The 20,918-nt window shown below is 35.9% G+C and overlaps 1 protein-coding gene across 17 annotated transcripts in view; it reads left to right on the top strand.

Annotated features, from left to right (window-relative positions):
- The window catches only part of LOC101003154 (ankyrin repeat and KH domain-containing protein 1), a 140,988-nt gene that overhangs the window by 66,463 nt on the left and 53,607 nt on the right, over window positions 1-20,918 (top strand). For 15 of the 17 annotated variants that reach the window (XR_002522773.1, XM_021939730.1, XM_021939732.1 and 12 more), the window contains 4 exons: window positions 10,317-10,404; window positions 12,841-12,968; window positions 13,325-13,468; window positions 14,713-14,815. Coding sequence is in view for 16 of the 17 variants with exons in the window: in XM_021939730.1 (XP_021795422.1) it covers window positions 10,317-10,404; window positions 12,841-12,968; window positions 13,325-13,468; window positions 14,713-14,815 (463 nt within the window). In the remaining variant the exon portion in view is untranslated. The remainder of the gene's footprint in view (window positions 1-10,316; window positions 10,405-12,840; window positions 12,969-13,324; window positions 13,469-14,712; window positions 14,816-20,918) is intronic. The other 2 variants (XM_021939731.1, XM_021939743.1) reach the window with 1 other exon arrangement.

Genomic DNA, 20,918 nt, shown 5'->3' on the forward strand with positions numbered 1-20,918 from the left:
TCTTTTGAAAAAATGTGTGAATTTGTGCCCAGTGGTTTTAAAAGTCAAATAAATTTAATATCCATTATAATCCAAAGCAATTTATTTAAAATCAGGAGTAGGTTTTAATTTTAAAATTAGGAATGAATTGTGATTAGATCACAAATAACTTAGGCCATCTAAGTTTCTTTTTTTTTTTTTTTTGAGACAGTCTTGCCCTGTTGCCCGGGCTGGAGTGCAATGGCACCACGATCTTGGCTCACTGCAGCCTCTTCCTCCCAGGTTCAAGTGATTATCCTGCCCCAGCCTCCCGAGTAGCTGGGGTTACAGGTGCGCACCACCACAACCACCTAATTTTTTGTATCTTTAGTAGAGACAGGGTTTCACCATGTTGGCCAGGCTGGTCTCGAACTCTTAACCTCGTGATCTACCTGCCTCGGCCTCCTAAAGTGCTGGGATTACAGGCATGAGTCACTGTGCCCGGCCTAAGTTTCTTAATTCTAAACCTCTCTTAACCATGATGCTTATTAGGTGTCTTCATCATTGGCTTGTTAAATGAGAAGCTGTTTTATTTATTCTGTTTAGATTTTTTTTTATTTCTTTTTTTTTGAGACAGGGTCTCACTGTGTTGGAATGCAGTGGCATGCTCTCGGCTCACTGCAACCTTCCCATCCCAGGCTCAAGTGATCTTCCTGCCTCACCCTCCCGAGTAGCTGGGACTAGAGGCGTGCACCACCATGCCCAACTAATTTTTTTTAATTTTATAGAGATGAGGTCTCACTGTACTGTCCAGGCTGGGTATATTTATTCTGTTTTGAAGTAAGTTTATTTCACAAAATGTGGTGTGAACATGTGAGCTTCTACTCAGTTTGTATGATTTTGCAGGCTCCTATCAAGAATGTAAAGCTGAGTGTTATTTCAGATCAAAGTAATTCTTTTTCCCTGGATTTGTTAGAGGAAATGTAATTGTAAACCTTTCTCTCTAGTTGCAAGTCTCAAAACTTAGGATTTTTTTTTAAAATGAGTTTTGCAGCCCCACATTTACAGGTTCAGATTCCATAGATCTGAAATGGTGGGGTCTGCATTTGTACTAATATCTCAGGAGATTCTGATGACAAGTTCTCCATATCTTACACTTTGAGACATTGGTAGAGGCCATACAGATTATTCTGCATCATTGTTGAGTTCTTTACTTTTTCCATCTTTACTTTATAATCGATCATTTTTCTTCCATCCAAATTGAATAAACTTGGTTTTTCTTTCTGTTACTTGTGATTTTTAGAAAATGTGTGCTAAACACAAGCCTTAGGACCAGTGCCTCTTTTTGCCATATCAGTTCTCCTGAGGGATATGAATCCAATCAGTAATAGTAGATCACTAGTAATGATTAATATACAGTGGTGGGTTGAAAGAACATACTCCCCATGGAAGAATGTTGGAATCCTCTAGTACATACAGTATCAAACAGTCTCCCTCCCTTTCTCTGTGATTTTGGTCTTTCTCCTTAGAGAATGTCCTCCCTCCAACTCCAAAAGACATTGCCTCTGTAGTATAGTTACAATCCTTAAATATGTCTTGGGTGCCCTGTAGCTGTGATTTTTTTTTTAAGGGAAATTAACTTATTTTAAATAAAATAAACTTAATTTAAAATAAAATTTTGTTATCTAAAGCCAAATAGAAAAAAAATTTCACATTTTTTCTTTTAGTGCTCATTCATCAGAACCAATTTTTTTTTTTTTTTTTTTTTTTTTTTTGTGGAGATGGTCTTACTTTGTCGCTCAATATAGAGTACAATAGTGTGATTATAGGTCACTGCAGCTCTGAACTCCTGGGCTCATGGCATCCCCCTGCCTCAGCCTCCTGAGTAGCTAGGACTCCAGGTATGCACCACAATGCCTGGCTAATTTTTAAATTTTTTTCAGAGACAAAGTCTTGCTATCTTGCCCAGACTTGTAGTGTATTTTTTATGGATATATTTTTAGGGAGCTTATGAGCTCTAGTAATCCACTTATCAATGCATTTCAACTGTTAGTAATGACCTTACCTTAATAAACTTTAAATATGACCTTACCTTCCACTTTTTAACTTTTTTATTAAGGAATAGCAGATAAACATTTTTTTTTTTTTGAGACGGAGTCTCTCACTGTCGCCCAAGCTGGAGTGCAGTGGCACAATCTCAGCTCACTGCAAGCTCTGCCTCCCGGGTTCACACGTTCTCCTGCCTCAGCCTCCTGAGTAGCTGGGACTACAGGCACCCGCCACCACGCCCGGCTAATTTTTTGTATTTTTAGTAGAGACGGGGTTTCACCATTTTAGCCAGGATGTTCTCCATCTGCTGACCTTGTGATCCGCCTGCCTCGGCCCACCACAGTGCTGGGATTACAGGCGTGAGCCACCAAACCCGGCCATATATACATATTTTTAACTTTACTACTTAAAACTAGGAAACTTTTGTCAATTTCTTAAAAATCTAAAACTACCTATGGAATACACAAAACTCCTAATACATTTCTTTTAAAGCCAAGTTCTCTCTTTCTATGTTACTGTGTATTGAATGAGTTCTTTTCAGCTCTCTCCAGCTTGTTTAAATATAAGTACAAATGACTTACAGTCAAGAAGGTAAAGTCATTATTAGTATATAGAAAAATGAATCTAAAAATATGTAGTTGTGCCCCAAAACAACAATTTTAAAGATCTCCATGGACTAGAAATGAAGCATGGATCCACAGTTTAAGCTATAGTTCCCAAGGAGAATTAAGGGCTAAAAAAATACACAATGGGGGCTGAGATTTCAGCATGTACAGAGGAATAGGGAGTGAATGCATTTCACATGTAGTACATCAGTAGATCTAGTCTACTTGAATAAAGCAAGGAACTGGGATCTTATTGCCCTACCTAAACCAAAATGGATTAAAAAAAACTTGGAGCAACTATCTAGGGTTATGGTTAGAAATTAGCAAATTGTCACATCCAGGTTATATGTAAAAAAACAAACGCAAAAAAACTACAAAAAAAAGGCCAGGGGGAAGAAATTAGCAAATTGTCATTAGGAGAGGGAAGAAGCAGAGACAACCATGTGACTAAAAACTTGGAGGACAACATTCTTGATTTAGGGAACGGAAGTGAAATACCTCTATGAGACAAGAACCTTAGGTGTCCAGCAAAATATCTACTTCTGAAATGAACTCCAAGAGCCAGACTGAGGCAACTTCCAAAACATCTGATAAGAAGGAGTACATCTGTGGATGGAAAAGAAACTAAAACAAAACACCTCCCATCAAAATGAGTTTCCTCAAATAAAAAAATTATAAAGCTGGAGAGCAAATCTTTATCAAGAAAGATAGTCAAAATGTAAACAAACAAAAAGCAAATTATAATACACTCAAGGAAATTGAAATAAATTTTAATCTTGAGAATTTTAAACATGTTTATTTTAAACTATGACCAGTAACCATAAAACAATGTGAGGTAATAAAGCAAAAGCTGATAATTACGTATTAAGAACAGCTGTATATAAAATAAAACAAAAGTTTTGGGGGGTAACCTCAATATATAGGGTAAGACAGCATATTAGACACAGTTGAATACATTAGTGAATAAATGAAGGATAAAACAAGAAATAATACAATAAAATATATAATAAAATATAATATAGAAAATATGAAAAAGAAATTGAGAGCAAGAGAATAGATTAGAAGCTCCACCATGTATCTACTGGAAGTTCCTGAAGGAGAGGATAGAAATGGAGGGGAGAGGAAATGTTTGAAGAGAGTGGTGGAGAATTTTCTAGCATTGTAGCTAGACATGAATCTTTGACTGAAGAATCATATCCATCACTAAGCAGAACAGTGAAACTGTGGAACTTTAAGGATAATGAAAAATGTCTTAAAAGCTATCAGAGGAAAAAAACACATTACCTACAAAAGAACAACCATCAAAGTTTTGACATTCTCATCAGCAATAATAAATTACAGAAGATGATGGGAAGTAATATCCTCAAAATGCCAAGATAAAATAATACAATACAGAATTCTGTACTTACGTGCCATTCTAGAGAAGGAAAATAAACATATTTTCAAATCTACAAAGAATAAACGAGTTTACCATCATTAGACCCTTGTCAAAAGAACTACTAAAAGATACATACATCAATGAGAAGAAACAAGTGAGTCTTGGAGGAAGGCGTGGAATACAAGAAACTACGGTAAGCAAATAAATTGATAAAACGTATTATAAATACAAATGTTTGAGTTTAAAAACCTAAATTTTAATGTTTAAAACCAAAGTAGTACTAAAATTCTAGAAAACAATAGCAGGAAATTCAAAAGGATGTGTTAGAGAGTTTAAAAGCCACACTAGAGTCTTTTGTTGTTGTTCAGGAGGAGAACGTACTGAATGAAGCTTTTTTTAAATAAAAATAGAATAGTAATCAGAACAAATATAAAGCTATTAAACTCGACTGTTAAAGGGCAGAGACTTCTGAATTAGAGTCAGAATCAAAATGTAGCAAATGCTGTTTGCAGGAGACAAACCTAAAGCAAAGTAATGAGGAAAGCTTGACAGTGATGGGAAAAAATTATGTAAAGCAATATTAATATCAGACAAAATGGAATTTTAAGCCAAAAGCATTTTTAGAAATGAATACTCCTCCAACTGAGAAAATAATTACCAATCAGTAACTAACAATCTACCATCCAAATAAAATATAAAACTGCAAAATTGCAAGAGAAATGGTCAGATCTGCATTTGTAGTGGTAGGATTTTTTTTCACACACTTCTCAATGAAACTGATGAATCAAACAGATAAAATGATTGTTAAAAATCAAATAATTTTTTATCTTACAGAAAGCTAGCATTCTGTTTCCAGTAAATATACTTTGTATTCTCTTGTAATACATGGAATATTTATAGAAATTGTCCATGTTTTAGGCCACAGAGAAGTCCGAAGAAACTCCTGAATCTTCATCATGTGGACTATATTCTCTGATCCCTCTTGCCTGGAAATTACACATCAACAATAAAGTCTTATTTAATTCCATACATTTAGAAATTGAAGGAAAATACTTTTTTTTTTTTTTTTTTTTTGAGACAGAGTCTCGCTCTGTCACCCAGGCTGGAGTGCAGTGGCGTGATCTTAGCTCACTGCAACCTCCACCCACCGGGTTCAAGCAATTCTGCCTCAGCCTCCCAAGTAGCTGGGACTACAGGTGCCTGTCACCACGCCTGGGTAATTTTTGTATTTTTAGTAGAGATGGGGTTTCACCACATTGGCCAGGCTGGTCTTGAACTCCTGACCTTGTGATCCACCCATCTCGGCCTCCCAAAGTGCTGGGATTACAGGCGTGAGCCACCATGCCCAGCCAGGAAAATACTTTTACAAAATTCATGGGGTTAAGAGGCAATACCAGTAAAAATTACATGGTAGAAACTGAGTTACCAGTGCACACCAAAACTTGAGAAGGGAGAACATACCTGAAGTTGTCCTTAGAAGGAAAATTGTAGTTCTGTATATCAATATATTAAAGATGAAAATAAATTTTAAAACAACAGCACAAAGGAAGAAGAAAATAATAAAAGCAGGAGAACACCTCATTCTATCATATATGGTATTCTATGGTACATGATATTCTATGGTATAGAATGAGGTGTTGCCCAAATCTAGGGAAAAAAATATAAAAGCAAAAGTTAACACAATAGAAAATAATTTTAAAAAGAGATACAAAAGAAAATATAGGGATGAAGAGTGAAATTAAAAGCTGGTTTTTAAAAAAAGATTACCAAAACAGATAAAACAAGCCAGGCTTTTTATTTATTTATTTATTTATTTATTTATTTATATTTATTTATTTAATTTTTTTAGGGGAAAAGGCACAGATAACAAACTTAAAAGTGAATTATAATTATAAGAGATCTTTAAAATTCAGTCAATAAATGTGAATGCTCAGATGAAATGAATACTAATTTTTGCTAGAAATATATAAATTATCAAAATTGACTCTAGAATAGGAAACCATGTATTACAAATTGAATCAGTAGTTTAAAATTACTCATCTGTAGAAGGTAAGAGGTTCAAATGGATTTATGGGTGAATTTTACCAAATGTTCAGGGTTTTTTGTTTTTTGTTTGTTTGTTTTGTTTTTGAGACAGAGTTCCACTCTTGTTGCCCAGGCTGGAGTGTAATGGCTAATTTTTGCTCACTGCAATATCTCCACCTCCGGAGGTGGTTCAAACGACATTCTGCCTCAGCCTCCCTGAGATAACGACGGAGTCGAGATTTTATCGATCTTCGATCCTTTGACCTTAGGATCCACTTGTTCATTGGTTGACCTTCCTTCTTCCTTCTTCTTTTCCTCCCTCTCTTCCTTCCCTCTTCTCTTCCCTCTTTCCCTTTTTCTTCTTCCTTTTGAAGCAAGCGTGGTTCGCTTGCCGAGGACGGATGACCAGGTCTATCGAGACCATCCTCCCGCCTCAGCCTCCCGATTAGTTGGGACTAGAGGCACCTGCCACCACACCCGACTAATTTTGTTTTTGTTTTTGTTTTGTATTTTTAATAGAGATGGGGTTTCACCATGTTAGCCAGGATGGTCTCGATCTCCTGACCTCGTGATCTGCCTGCCTCGGCCTCCCAAAGTGCTGGGATTACAGGCATGAGCCACTGTGCCCAGCTGAAATAGATACTTTCTATATTATTCTAGCTGTTCTGAAGAACAGAAAAAGAAACGTTAAATTGCACGATATTTAAGTTTGTAGCCTTAGAAAATAATTTTCTGTGTTTATAAAGGGAAAAAAATCAGAAACAATTTGTATCCTGAAATTTTATTAGTATTGAACAAATAGTGGCTATATGAATGACTAAATCCAATGTTCATAAATAGTACGATGTATACAAATTTGATTCCCATTATATACATGTATACATTGTTTCCCATGATATACACACATATATGTATATACATACATTGTACATATATATTCCCATTATTGATTCCCATTAGATACATATATGTGTTCCCATTATATATCTGCATTCCTATTATACATGTATATTCCCCTTATATACATACATATGTATATATATGTATATATACTTGTATGTATATGCATATGTGTATGTAATGGGAATCAATGGGAATATTATATATATGTATGTGTATAATGGGGACCAATGGGAATATATATGTATAATGTATGTATATAATGGGAATCAATGTATTCCTATACATATACATATATATAATGGGGATATTCCATATATACATATATAGATATATATTTTTTTTTTCTTTTTTCTGCTTCTTGCAGAGCAGGGCTAACCCGTAGGGAGTGTGCCCAGAGTAACCTGATTCCCATTTTAAAAGAAGGATTTAGTAGTCAGATATTTTGGGGCAAATATTGTGTGTTGTGGGATATACATTATTCATTTTAAGACACAAAATGTTGTAAATATAGAGTAGTGGCATTGTTTTATCAACTTTTTTCAAATGTGATTATGTTATTAAAAACTAAAAGAATGAATGTATATTGAGGTGGCGGGCGCCTGTAGTCCCAGCTACTCGGGAGGCTGAGGCAGGAGAATGGCGTGAACCCGGGAGGCGGAGCTTGCAGTGAGCTGAGATCCGGCCACTGCACTCCAGCCTGGGTGACAGAGCGAGACTCCGTCTCAAAAAAAAAAAAAAAAAAAAAAGAATGTATATTTATAGAGAGGAAAATAAAATAGGTAGCTTTTCACCCCTTTTATTTCAGGAATTATATTAATATGTTGAATTTTGAAACTTGACTTGGTGTGAGGATATTGGGACTGTACTTTCTGATTTCATGTCTTTTAACAACTATGGTAATATTTTAAATATACAAAATTAACAGTTATTTTTTATTTATGTATTTATTTATTTATTTTTGAGAAGGAGTCTCGCTCTGTCACCCAGGTTAGAGTGCAGTGGCTCGATCTTGGCTCACTGCAAGCTCCGCCTCCCGGCTTTACGCCATTCTCCTGCCTCAGCCTCCCAAGTAGCTGGGACTACAGGCGCCCGCCACCTCGCCCAGCTAGTTTTTTGTATTTTTTAATAGAGACGGGGTTTCACCGTGTTAGCCAGGATGATCTCGATCTCCTGACCTCGTGATCTGCCCGTCTCGGCCTCCCAAAGTGCTGGGATTACAGGCTTGAGCCACCGCGCCCGGCCAAACAGTTATTTTTTAAAGTTTACTCTAAATCAGGGCTGAAAGCTTTGAAATCATTTGTCTTTGCCATTACTCACGGGACCTAATTATGTTGATGTGACCTAATTATATTGATCACCGCCAGGCTTAAGAAATAAGAAAGAGAAAAGGATAAAGAAAGGATAAGAGACATTAATATTACCCGACTATGTTCTAATAATAACATATCAGTTGCAGATAATCAGTGTCTTACTCTCAGATTTAACTACTACTCTTAATTTCTTGTTTAGTTGACTTTCCTTTCTCTTATTTACCTAGTAGAAAACAATAAAAACTTCAAACCTCAATGCTATGAGAGGGAAGATTTGAGAGTTCAGTTATGCTTAGTTTCCTGCATGATTAAACAATTTTTAATCACTCAGTCGTTTAAGCATTATGTGTACAGTGGCTAGCGAAAAAAGATGATCATTGCTCTCATGGAGCTTACCGTTTAGTGGAGGAGACAGGTTAGCTAAATAAAATACTTACACAGACTAAAATATGATTGTAATTTATGAAGGAGAGGTTCATAGAGATGTATGTCCATAATAGGAAGAGTGATTTAGTCAGGAAGTTCAGGGAAGTCTTCCTTGAGGAAATAACACTTTACTTAAGACGTAAAGGATGAAAATGAGTTAGTGGAGGGAAAGCATTAAAGAGAAAGACCAGTATGTGCGAAAAAGTTGTGAGGCAGGAAGGGAAAAAATAAGTTGCTAAATGGGCAATTTATTTCCAGGATGTGGTTGATTGTAATGATAGTTCAGAAATAAGTTGGATAGAAAACCTGGACAAACAACTTTCTAGGCCTTTCCGAGTAAGGTCTTTGTGATATGTATTCAGTTTTATTTGAAGTAAATTGCCAGAATGTTAGATTTACCTAAGTTTGAATGTGAGTTCAAGATCTATTCTAAAGCCAAATTATTTTGGCATTATCTGTAGTTATTCATTTTTCCATAAACTAGAATTAAAAGATTCTTATTTAATTAACATGTATAACAATTAAAAAGCCAAAACATAAAGTAATTTTTTTAGTAGGTTGAGTGATACTACACTATCAAGATTTTTTTTAAACCTATTTAAGGGAGGAATTCCTATCATTTTCTGTGAGGTCTCCATTGGGTTGACAGTCTACTCATTTCTTATTGTTATTTTGTCTGAGTTGTAGATCAGGATATTTAAAATGTAAATAGACTAAATTGTATTCTGTTGGGAGAGCATATATTTTAAATTGATCATGTGGTAATTATAGGATTTTCAGAGTTAATTAGAAGAATATAGCTGAAATAAAGCTTTAATCACCATTCTTTATCAGTTTTTTCATAGTAACAAAAGAGAACCAGAACAACAGAAAATCATGTTTGCATACATAGTGAAAGAGGGGATAGGTAAGAGAACTTTTCAAAGAAGCAGTATATACGCTACATTTTAATACTTACATGAATTTAATGAGTTCATAATTCTCCCAACAGACAGTATTACCATATAAGCAAGCTCCTTTTAGTGGCATTTGATGTGAGGCATGCATGGTTAAAAACTGTTTATCATTCATTCTCTTGCTGGCGAACTTCCTAGAAAGAACAATCTTTCTGCTATTAGGAGTTGTATCTTTTGCCTTTGACTATTCAAGTATTTAACATCTACTTTAAAAATCTACCCATTGGTATATTTTTCTTCTTCATTTTTCCGTTACTCCTAAAATACCATAGTGTTTTTCTTCAGGGAATCATTTGCATCCTTTGATAGAGCTTTTATTGGCTTTGCTTTAAGATCAAGATTCTTCTAATCGTTTCACAGGACTGAGGTTTGTTTTTCACAGTCCAGATAAATAGTTAGGAAACATTTTTTAAAACTTAGAATTAGAAAAATGCAGTGATTTCTCTTTGGGAACCAAACAAAACATTAATATTATCTGTAGTGGTTTTTACTTGGTATGCAAAACTGAACTTGCCCTTAGAAAGTTACATTATCTAGTGTGGACTGAAAAATCCGGTATATTGGGGGAATTGAAGTAGGTGGTATAAGTATCTACATTGAGTAAGTATATTAAATCCTCATTGTTTCTCATTTCATCAGTACTGTTTTTAAAATAGATGGTTAGACCGTTGGCATTGATGGATTATTTTTTCCATTTCTTTAACAGGAACATGAATCTGAAGGTGGAAGAACACCTTTGATGAAAGCTGCAAGAGCTGGTCATTTGTGCACTGTGCAGTTTCTTATTAGCAAAGGTAAAGAAAGGGCAAGTGATCATTTCCAAGAGGCTACAGTTTATGGGAAAAAAAAATCCTAAACTGTTGCAATTTATGTTATGGCTACTTTACCTACAGTAAAGTATTGTATTCTTGCCTTTTGTTGTTGTATTTTATTTAGTAAGCATAGAGTTTGTGAGTTATTTACCGGGAATTTTCTTTATTAGTTTTGAATTTTAAGTTTTCATTAACCAAACAACATGTGGTCGCTCCCAACTTAGAAAAGCCAAATGTAAAATGTCCCACTATGATTAGGTGGATATTCAACAGCTAATGATAAGTCTGTTCTGCTGGAGATGTGGATGGGGGACAGAGAGGAAGTCTGCTACTGTGGTACTTGTTTGTGGTTCAGTTAAACTAACTGAGTTTGTAAGGGTCTTATTTATTATAATTTTTATATTTCTTTAGAAATTCTATTATTAGAAATATTTAGGCAAAAAATACAACTGATGGATGAAGAATTAGCTTAAGACTGTTTACTGCAGAAAAATAAAATGCTGTGGAACCAATGTTAGGTTCAACCGTATATAATTGTCATGTTATGAATCAAAAATGGTAACGTCGGCAGTTTCATTTGGTTCAGCCTAACTCTTTGTATAGAGTCAGAGATACTGTGGCATCTAATGAAACATCCTAGGATAGGATGATAAAAATACAGGGAAGATTCACTCAGGTGGTGTTATGTTGTTAAGATAAAAATTATATTTATATTTTAATAGATTTCTGACATGTAGTAACATTAAAAATGCAGAGTAAGATTTTATCATTTTGTTTTATTTTTTTTGAGAAGGAGTTTCACTGTTTTTGCCCAGGCTGGAGTGCAATAGCGCAAACATAGCTCACTGCAACCTCCACCTCCCGGGTTCAAGTGATTCTCTTGCCTCAGCCTCCCGACTAGCTGGGATTACAGGCATGCATGTAATTTTGTATTTTTAGTAGAGACAGGGTTTTACCATGGTTGGCCAGGGTGGTCTCAAACTCCTGACCTCAGGTGATCCGCCAGCCTCGGCCTCCCAAAGTGCTGGGATTGTAGGCATGAGCCACCGCACCTGGCCAGATTTTATCATTTTAAATGTACTTGTTTTCTTCTGAATTGGATAAAACTAGGTTTATTTTCTTCATATTGCATTTTTGCTGCCAAGTAACGCGTATCTTTACGTAATATAGTCTGTAAAAGCTGCTTACCTCAACCACACAGAAATAAATAGACAGATAACCTCTGGAGTTCTCTTATGCTTCTTTACTAAAGAGGATACCTAATCATACCCAACAACAGCCTGCTAAGAATATAATCAGGCTTGTCAGGAATAGGAACACATTGATTATATCGTTTCAGGTAAAATAATCCTGTCATCTAAAATAATTTCATGTCGCTAATCTCAGGATGTTTATTGCTGTATTTTACCTTTCCCAAAAGGTACTTCTATGCAAGTTAGGATTAGATTCAGCTGAATATTTTCTGAAAATTAGACAAACTGATAGTAGTAGTTTTACCCACTGACTTATTTTTCTCTTAAATAAGATAGGTAGAATTAAGAAGGAAGAATGAATATTTCTATAGTCTTAACTTTCTAGTTGAGATCTTTTGGAATTGTTAAAGGTAACTGAACTAAAGTTATTTTTTCCAGGGGTCAAAAATAACTTATCAAAAAAGAAGCTAAGAAAAGACTTTGCATTTAGACATTTTTTAGGTCATGTTATACACAGCTATTGAACAACCTGCCTTTCAAATAACATATCTGGATAATATTCTGTCTTCTCTCCATATCCAGGTCTCCCGACTCTTAAAATACACAATATGAAGAATTATATATCTCTTAAACATTGCTTAAGAAATCTGTTTTCTCTACTTTGAGACCTGGCTATATTGCCACTTTCTAGTAGATCAAAAATGTCTTTGAAACATTTTGAGTTATATACAGTGGTGTTATTTGATGCTTACATTAACCTGTATATATTTATTAATCTTAGTCTTCTAGATTTTCCATTTTAAAAGTGATATTGAATGAACGAACTACAGCTTCATGCAACATTGTGGATGAATCTCACAAATATAATATTGAGTGAAAGAAGCCAGACGCAAAAGAGTACATTGTATGATTCCGTTCATATAAAGTTCAAAAACTAAAACCAGTTTGGAAGTCAGGGTAGTGGTTACCATTGGGAGGCTGGGTAGTGACTGAAAGGGAACACAAGGTGGGGCTTTTGGTATGTGGATAATGTTCTGTTTCTTGCTCTGGGTGCTGGTTACACAGGTGTGTATTCATTTTGTGAAAAAAATTCAAACTATATACTTATAATTTGTATACTTTTTTGTATCTACATTATACTTCACAAAAAATTTTTAAATGATATTAACTGTGAACTCGCTTGATTTCAACCTTTGCTAAGATTGCTATTTATTTTTCTTCAAAGGTGCCAATGTTAACAGGGCTACAGCCAATAATGATCATACAGTAGTGTCACTGGCATGTGCAGGAGGCCACTTGGCAGTTGTTGAGCTACTCTTGGCTCATGGGGCTGACCCTACTCATCGACTCAAGGTAGTCTACTTTAAAATAAGTAAACAGGCCGTATGTGATGGCTTATGCCTATAGTCCCAGCACTTTGGAAGACTGTGGCGGGTGGATCACTTGAGCCCAGGAGTTTGAGACTAGTCTGGGCAACATAAGGAGACCCCATGTCTATTAAAAAAACACACACATACATATATGTATATGTGTGTGTTTTATAACTATACATGTATTATTTACATATATGTATATAATAAATACATGTATAGTTATAAAATATGTTTGATCTTAGTGCTTAATATTTAATACTGTTTAAATGAGTTTTGATTTTATATGAGCTGCTAAGAAACTATAAAGAATTAATTACCGTGGCAATTCTTTTTCAGGATGGTTCAACAATGCTCATTGAGGCTGCAAAGGGTGGCCATACTAATGTAGTTTCTTATCTGTTGGATTATCCAAATAATGTTCTGTCAGTTCCCACCACAGATGTATCTCAGCTCACCCCACCTTCTCAAGATCAGTCTCAGGTAAAGTAAAATGGAGCTTATTTGTTAACATAAATATTCTTCAATGTGATTAGAAGTTTTTGTTTAAAGTCAGTTTTAAGCAAAATGGACTTGTTTTTATTTTCTGTTACATATTGAAAAAAATCATGATTCTAAATTCTTTAGGATTTATTTTCTTTAAAGGTACACTGAAATTTGTTATTGCCTTATTTATTGAAAATAGTGGTTTTTAAAAACCACTTAATATCAAATATAAACGTAAGTATTCTAAGTTGTTATCTTATTACAACTAGGTTTTTCAGGGTTTTTTATTTGTTTTTTAAGAAGAGAATCAAGAGAAAGCTTTTTCTTTTTTTTTCTTTTTTCTTTTTTTTTTTTGAGAGAGAGTCTTGCTCTGTTGCCCAGGCTGGAGTGCAGTGGCACGATCTCGGCTCACTGCAACCTCCGCCTCCCAGGCTCAAGCGATTCTCTTGCCTCAGTCTCCCAAGTAGCTGGGACTATAGGCGTGCGTCACCATGCCTGGCTAATTTTTTGTGTTTTAGTGGAGATAGAGTTTCACCATGTTGCCCAGAGTGGTCTCAAACTCCTGAGCTCAGGCGATCCACCTGCCTCAGCCTTCCAAAGTGCTGGAATTACAGGCATGAGCCACATGCCCGGCCGAAAAAGCATTTTCTTAATACCACCCAAGGTAGTATTAATTATCCTAGAGATAGTGACTTTTGTCAACCATGAAAGTATAGGTAACATAAGTGCTAAAAGTTCATTAAAGTAACTTTTAAACCTACTTTAAATTATGGAGAAAATATAGATATTTTACTAGTATATTAAGTTGCTGAGATCCTAAATTCTTTTCCACAAAGTCATCCTGAAAACTGCTAGCATACCCCAATTCAAGAAATATATTAGATTTTTGTTTTCTTTTGATCCATGTAGAATTCAAGCAAGGGTAAATTGGCTAGTGGGTAGTGAATATGTGACTTGTACCCCTAGCTATAATTGGAACCAGCAAGGTGTTCTATTCAGCAAGGGAGTAATGTTATTTCCATTTAGCTTAAAATCATTGACTACTTGTAGATTACCTGACTGTCTAATCAGTAGTCTCAAAAATTATAGTTTGGTGAAAGGTTTTTTTAAAAAAAGCTTTAGGAAACAAAAGTGCATTTGGTGGTATATGAAGATAACCTAAAACAGGATGTCTGTTTTATTTATGGGACTTTCTTTTATTCTTTGGTCTGAGATGATTTTTTTCTGAGTTGACTTTTTAGGTTCCACGTGTGCCAATGCATACACTTGCCATGGTTGTACCTCCCCAGGAACCTGACAGAACTTCACAGGAGAACTCTCCTGCCCTTTTAGGAGGGCAAAAAGGTTAGTTATTGAATTATTTTTCTTAAAAAGGGGATTTTTTCACCTAATCAATAAATGCAGAAATGTACCTTAATGGTACAGAGTTACTGTGTACCCATGGCTAATTGAGGTAGATAATTCTGACAAATGCAAATAGTCTTACTATCTAAAACCGAAAAGACATAAGTGTTAGGAAAAATGACTTCTTATTATTTTCCTGTTAACATACTGAAGATGTGGCTTTCATCTGGCACAGATGAAAATACTTAAGAAACAAGCCAAGTTCTTAATTATATTAAAGTAACCATAGTTTATCAGACATTCATTTTTCATTTGATAATTCTTTAGCTAACCAACAGTATATGAAGAATGAAAATGCATATTTGCTATCTAGTTAAGTTTTTGTAACATTGATTCAGTTAATGAGTGAGAAGTTTAAGAATTACATTCAGTTGCATTTATGCAATGCTGAATATAGTAGATTATCTGTCACTATGTGAACCTGGACAAAAAAACTATCAAAATAAAATGTATACAAGTAATATCCAAATGACTATTAAGAAGGAGGGTAAACTACTTAAAAAACTCAAGTTTATGAGCTCTGATATGTTTCTGCTGTCTTTATATTTGTAAATGAAAAGTACCTTCATGTATAAATGTACCTTCACTTGATAATTATGTATAGCTGTAATATCTGAGTTCCCTGAAATAAAGAAAATAGTTAATATGTAGGATGTTTAAAACTATATAAAAACAAACTTACGAACATAGTTCATTTAGTGTTTGATAATCAAGACCTAGATATTGAAATCACAATGAGGTATATAAGTGTATATTAATATCTGTAACACTGATTTAAGAAAAGTTGGTTTGGGTTGACTGTTACAGCAACAGAAACTTCTTTCAAATTATGCCAATTTTAGTAATTTAAAATATTGGGGCCTTCTCCAGGGCTAAACTATTAATTTCAGAGATGAAATATCTGTAGTCTCTCTGACTTAAGCTAATTCTAACAGTTTTTCATGGAACACCTAACTATTCAAAATTTTCCTGCTGTTTTTAATCTTAACAATTAAAAAGCAAATGAAATATGCATCCATAAGTATCATAATCAGCTGATATTTAACCTTTAGTAAAATATTTAAGGCTAAATGCCTCTGTTTTTGGGTTTTTTTTTTTTCTTTTTTTTTTTTCTGGTTTTTATTTGGCTAAACCTTGCAGAGAAGTGTAGTAACTTTGGCTTTGGAAATTCAGTACTAAATAAGAATCACTGGCCGGGCATGGTGTCTCCCACCTGTAATCCCAGCACTTTGAGAGGCTGAGGCGGATGGATCACCTGAGGTCAGGAGTTCAAGACCAGCCTGGCCAATATGGTGAAACCCCATCTCTACTAAAAATACAAAAACTTAGCCAGGTGTGGTGGCAGGTGCCTGTAATCCCAGCTAGTCGGGAGGCTGAGGCAGGAGAATCGCTTGAAGCCAGGAGGTGGAGGTTGCAGTGAGCTGAGTTCAGGCTATTGCATTCCAGCCTGGGCAACAAGAGCAAAACTCCGTCTAAAAAAAAAAAATCATTTAAAAAAATATAGGCCACGTGTGTTGGCTCACGCTTGTAATCCCAACACTTTGGGAGGCTGAAGCAAGCCAGTCACTTGAGTTTGAGACCAGCCTGGCCAACATGGCGAAACCCCATCTCTACTAAAAATACAAAAATTAGCTGGGCGTGGTAGTGCGCGCCTGTAATTCCAGCTACTAGGGAGGCTGAGGCATGAGAATCACTTGAACCCAGGAGGCAGAGGTTGCAATGAGCCAAGATCTTGCCACTGCACTCCAGCCAGGGTGATGGAGTGAGACTCTCAGAAAAAAATTAGGGCCAGGCGCAGGGGCTCAACACCTATAATCTCCGCACTTTGGCAGGACAGGTGGGTGGATTGCTTGAGCCCAGGAGTTTGAGATCAGCCTGGGCAACATGGCGAAACCCTGTCTCTACAAAAAAATACAGAAGTTAGCCAGGAGTGGTGGCACAAGCCTGTAGTCCTTGCTACTAGGGAGTCTGTAGTGAGAGGATCACTTGAGCCTGGGAGACCGAGGCCGCAGTGAGTCATGAGTGTGCCATTGCACCCCAGTCTGGGCCACCGAGCAAGACCCTGTCTCCAAAAAAAAAAAAAAAAAACTGGAAAAAGAATAAAAGTAGGCTATGTGTCATGGCTCATACCTGTAATCCCAATGCTTTGGGAAGCCGAGGCAGAATGATCGACCAGCCTGCCCAGCATAGGAGAACCTGTCTCTATTAAAAAAATTTAAAAATTAACCAGGCATGGTTGCCTGTGCCTGTAGTCCCAGCTACTCAGGAAACTGAGGCAGAAAGATCACTTGCACCCAGGAGATCCAGGCAGCAGTGAGCTATGATTGTACCACTGCACCCCAGCCTGGGCGACAGTCCAGAAAAATAAATAAATAAAAATAAATAAATAACGCAGATCCACAAAACAATCAAGAAATAAGCTAGATACAACGTATGCCAAGAGGAAATAAAAACATTTTAAATTTAGATTTAATATGTAAATAATCTGAGATGTTAAGGTAGTGATTTTTTAAGTTTCTTTTTTTTTTTTTTTTTTTGAGACGGAGTCTCGCTTGTCGCCTTCAGGCTGAGGCAGTGGCTTGATCTCCGCCACTGCAAGCTCCGGCCCCGGTTTACGCCATTCTCCTGCCTTAGTTTTCCGGTAGCTGGGACTACAGGCCCCACCACCTCACCCAGCTAAGCTTCTTGTATTTTTTAGTAGAGACGGGTTTCACCATGTTAGCCAGGATGGTCTCAAATCTCCTGACCTCGATCCTCACTGGGCCTCTGCCTCCCAAAGTGCTGGGATTACAGGCTTGAGCCACCGCGCCCGGCCGATTTTTTAAGTTTATACTCTAGTGAGTAACCATATTTTTGCTTACTGAAATATCTTGGACTATTTATTTATTTTCTGCATTTTGATGTTTTCTTACTAAATAGGATAAACATGAGCTACCTTTCTAAGGAATCTTTCATTTTACTAAATTATTAGGGTTATCCCTAATTAACGTTTGTATTTAGACACTTGGGCACTTGCTATTGCTATCAACCAAATGGCATTGGCAATCTAACAGTTATTTATGCGGGATCAAACTGCGATAATGCATTGTGTTAAAATGTCATGTTAGTATAAATCACACATATCATAGAATATTATGTTGCTATGAATTAGGAAGAATTAAAATTAAATTCCATTTAATTATGGAAAAGAACACACTGAATTACCAGGATAGGAAAACCTATCTTAAATAATTAAAGACATAACTTTTTTTTTTTATACTTAAAGCTCCTTTTTCTTCTTCAAGCTTCTCTTTTATGTCTCTGGAAGAGCTCCCTTGAGTGGTGAAATTGCTGTTTGACCCTTTTGTTTTTGTTTCCTCTAAGTCCATATATTACTTCTGTGTCGTGTATGTGATTAGGGATGGACAAAGGGTTCTTATTCTCTAGGACTCTCTTCTTCTCCTCTTCTAGCAATCATCTTTTCAGATTCTTATAACATTTTACTCCTGTCTGTTTTCAATAAATCTTTTTATTATTAATATCCTCATCCTTTTAAAAATGTATTAATGCCCATAAATCTTACCCAGGTGTTTGATATATGTTCTACTCAGATATTCTTTTCTTTTATGCCCCATGTGTACCAGTTGTACAGGCTCTGTCCATCTTGATTCATATCCTCCCGATTTAGGCAACTTGATCTCACTTGTCTGTTGTTGGTTTTCAAGGATTCAAGATTCTAGGTGGCATCTAACAGAGGCCTCAGAATCACGTCCATAAACAAAATATGAAACTCAGAGTAATGTGCTCAGTTTTCTAGCATTATTTATTACCTGCAGTTACAAACATTCAGATGGGAAAGGATACATAAGTAATGTAAATCCGTTGTGTTGTTATAACTGGTTCTACAGAGGTTTTAAGAGAAGATTCATTTTGATCTTTTGCAAGTTGTGTAACTTAGAGTTAATCTGCTGCAGAGCATTTAAAGTTATGTCAGGATAAACAAAACACATCTTTTGTGTATACCTCAAGCCCTCCTGAGGAGTAATTTCCTCTTCTCTGAACTTCTAGAGTACTTCATTGGATCTTTCTTCCAGTTCTTGTCACTTTTGCTTCCTCCCCTCCACTTGGGACCTCAAGTGTAGAGGGTTGAGTTAATCATACTCAATTTCTGGTGCTTTATCACCATAACTTCTACGTTTCATTTATTCCCTTTTATTTCTCTTTCCATTCCCCTGCTTCCCCCATAGATAATCATTTCAGTATTTGATGTGTATATTCTTTTGTTCTTATAAAATCTTATAAAATATTTATTTTATATGTGTGTGTGTGTGTGTGTATACATATATATGTTTTTTTTTTTTTTTTTTTTTTTTGAGACAGTGTCTCACTTTGTCACCCAGGCTGGAGTACAGTGGCGCAGTCTCAGCTCACTGCAGCCCCAACCTCCAAGGTTTAAGCAATCCTCCTGCCTCAGCCCTGCAAGTAGCTGGGACTACAGGCGCCCTGCCACAACACTTGGCTAATTTTTTGTGTTTTTGGTAGAGATGGGGTTTTGCCATGTTGCCCAGGCTGGTCTTGAAGTCCTGAGCTCAAGCGATCTGCCTGCCTCGGCCTCCCAAAGTGCTAGGATTACAGGTGTGAGTCACCCACCACACCTGGTGATTACCTTGTATTTTTAATTTACATAAATTGTATTGTGCTACAGATTCCATTTTGTTTTTTCCCTTTGTTTACTCAATACTGTTTTTAAGATTTATCCACCTGTCTCTAGATTGTGTCTACCTGTAGCATAGTGCTTCACACCCTGTATATCCTCCATGCTTTTACTTGTCCTTTCTCCCAGTGACAAATATCCCGATTGCCTCTATTTTCTCACCCCCACTAACAATGCTTTGATGAAAATATTTGTACAGTCCCTTTATGGATCTACATAAGAATTTCTTTGGAGCATCATCTCCCCACTTAGACTGTAAGCTCCTTAAGGGCAGGGTTTATGTTGCTCATCTTTATATGATCTACCATGCCTTGCTTGTATTAGATGTTCAAGTACTTATTGAATAAATTAATGAGTGCTAGGCTAAGAATATAGATTATTTTGAAGGCAGAAGAAAATTCTTAAGCATTTTTAAGAAAGACATTGTGATTAAAGAGATGTTTTTAAAAAGTAATCAAGAAGTAGCATTCTAGAATGGTGGGAAAGAGATTGAAAACAGAAGTGTAAATGTAAAGTAAGAAATTAGCATGCTGCTTTTATATGTTAGAGTTGCTTTTTGGAGTAAGTGACATGAAAAGTTCTCACATTTTTATATCAAATCATTATAATTATATAGAAAAATTGTATATACAGTGAATGGTATTGAGTATTCCTCTGGAAACTTGACTGCTAATATTCTTTAGTCACTTTCCATTATGTAATCATTCTTATGTGGATTTACACATGCCCAAATTTGATAATATCTTTTAACATATAACTACTTGTAGTAATAGGAAGAAGACTGAATTAATCTGTTAACATGTAACACAGATGTTTATTTGGACACAGTTAAGTGATTGCTATGTTAAAGATGTATAATGTGTCCTGTTAGTGTGGGAAATTTTCAGATGAATATTTAGACATAAAGGAAAAATAAGTCAGTTCTAGGTTAGTGGCTTTCATTTTTGACTATGACCACAATAAGAAACATTTTATATTGAAGCCCAGGACACATCATACATCTGTTTATCAAAACAGAAATTCCAGTGGATAATAAACACTCTACTACATTTGATGCACTGTGTTATTTTTAGTTATACTTTCTCAACCTGATTTTCTTTTTTTTTTTTTTTTTTTTTTTTTTTGAGACGGAGTCTCGCTCTGTCGCCCAGGCTGGAGTGCAGTGGCGCGATCTCGGCTCACTGCAAGCTCCGCCTCCCGGGTTCACGCCATTCTCCCGCCTCAGCCTCCGAGTAGCTGGGACTACAGGCGCCCGCCACCACGCCCGGCTAGTTTTTTGTATTTTTAGTAGAGACGGGGTTTCACCATGTTAGCCAGGATGGTCTCGATCTCCTGACCTCGTGATCCACC

The sequence above is a fragment of the Papio anubis genome, chromosome 5 (genome assembly GCF_008728515.1).
Source record: "Papio anubis isolate 15944 chromosome 5, Panubis1.0, whole genome shotgun sequence".
In the NCBI taxonomy this organism is placed as follows: Eukaryota; Metazoa; Chordata; class Mammalia; order Primates; family Cercopithecidae; genus Papio; species Papio anubis.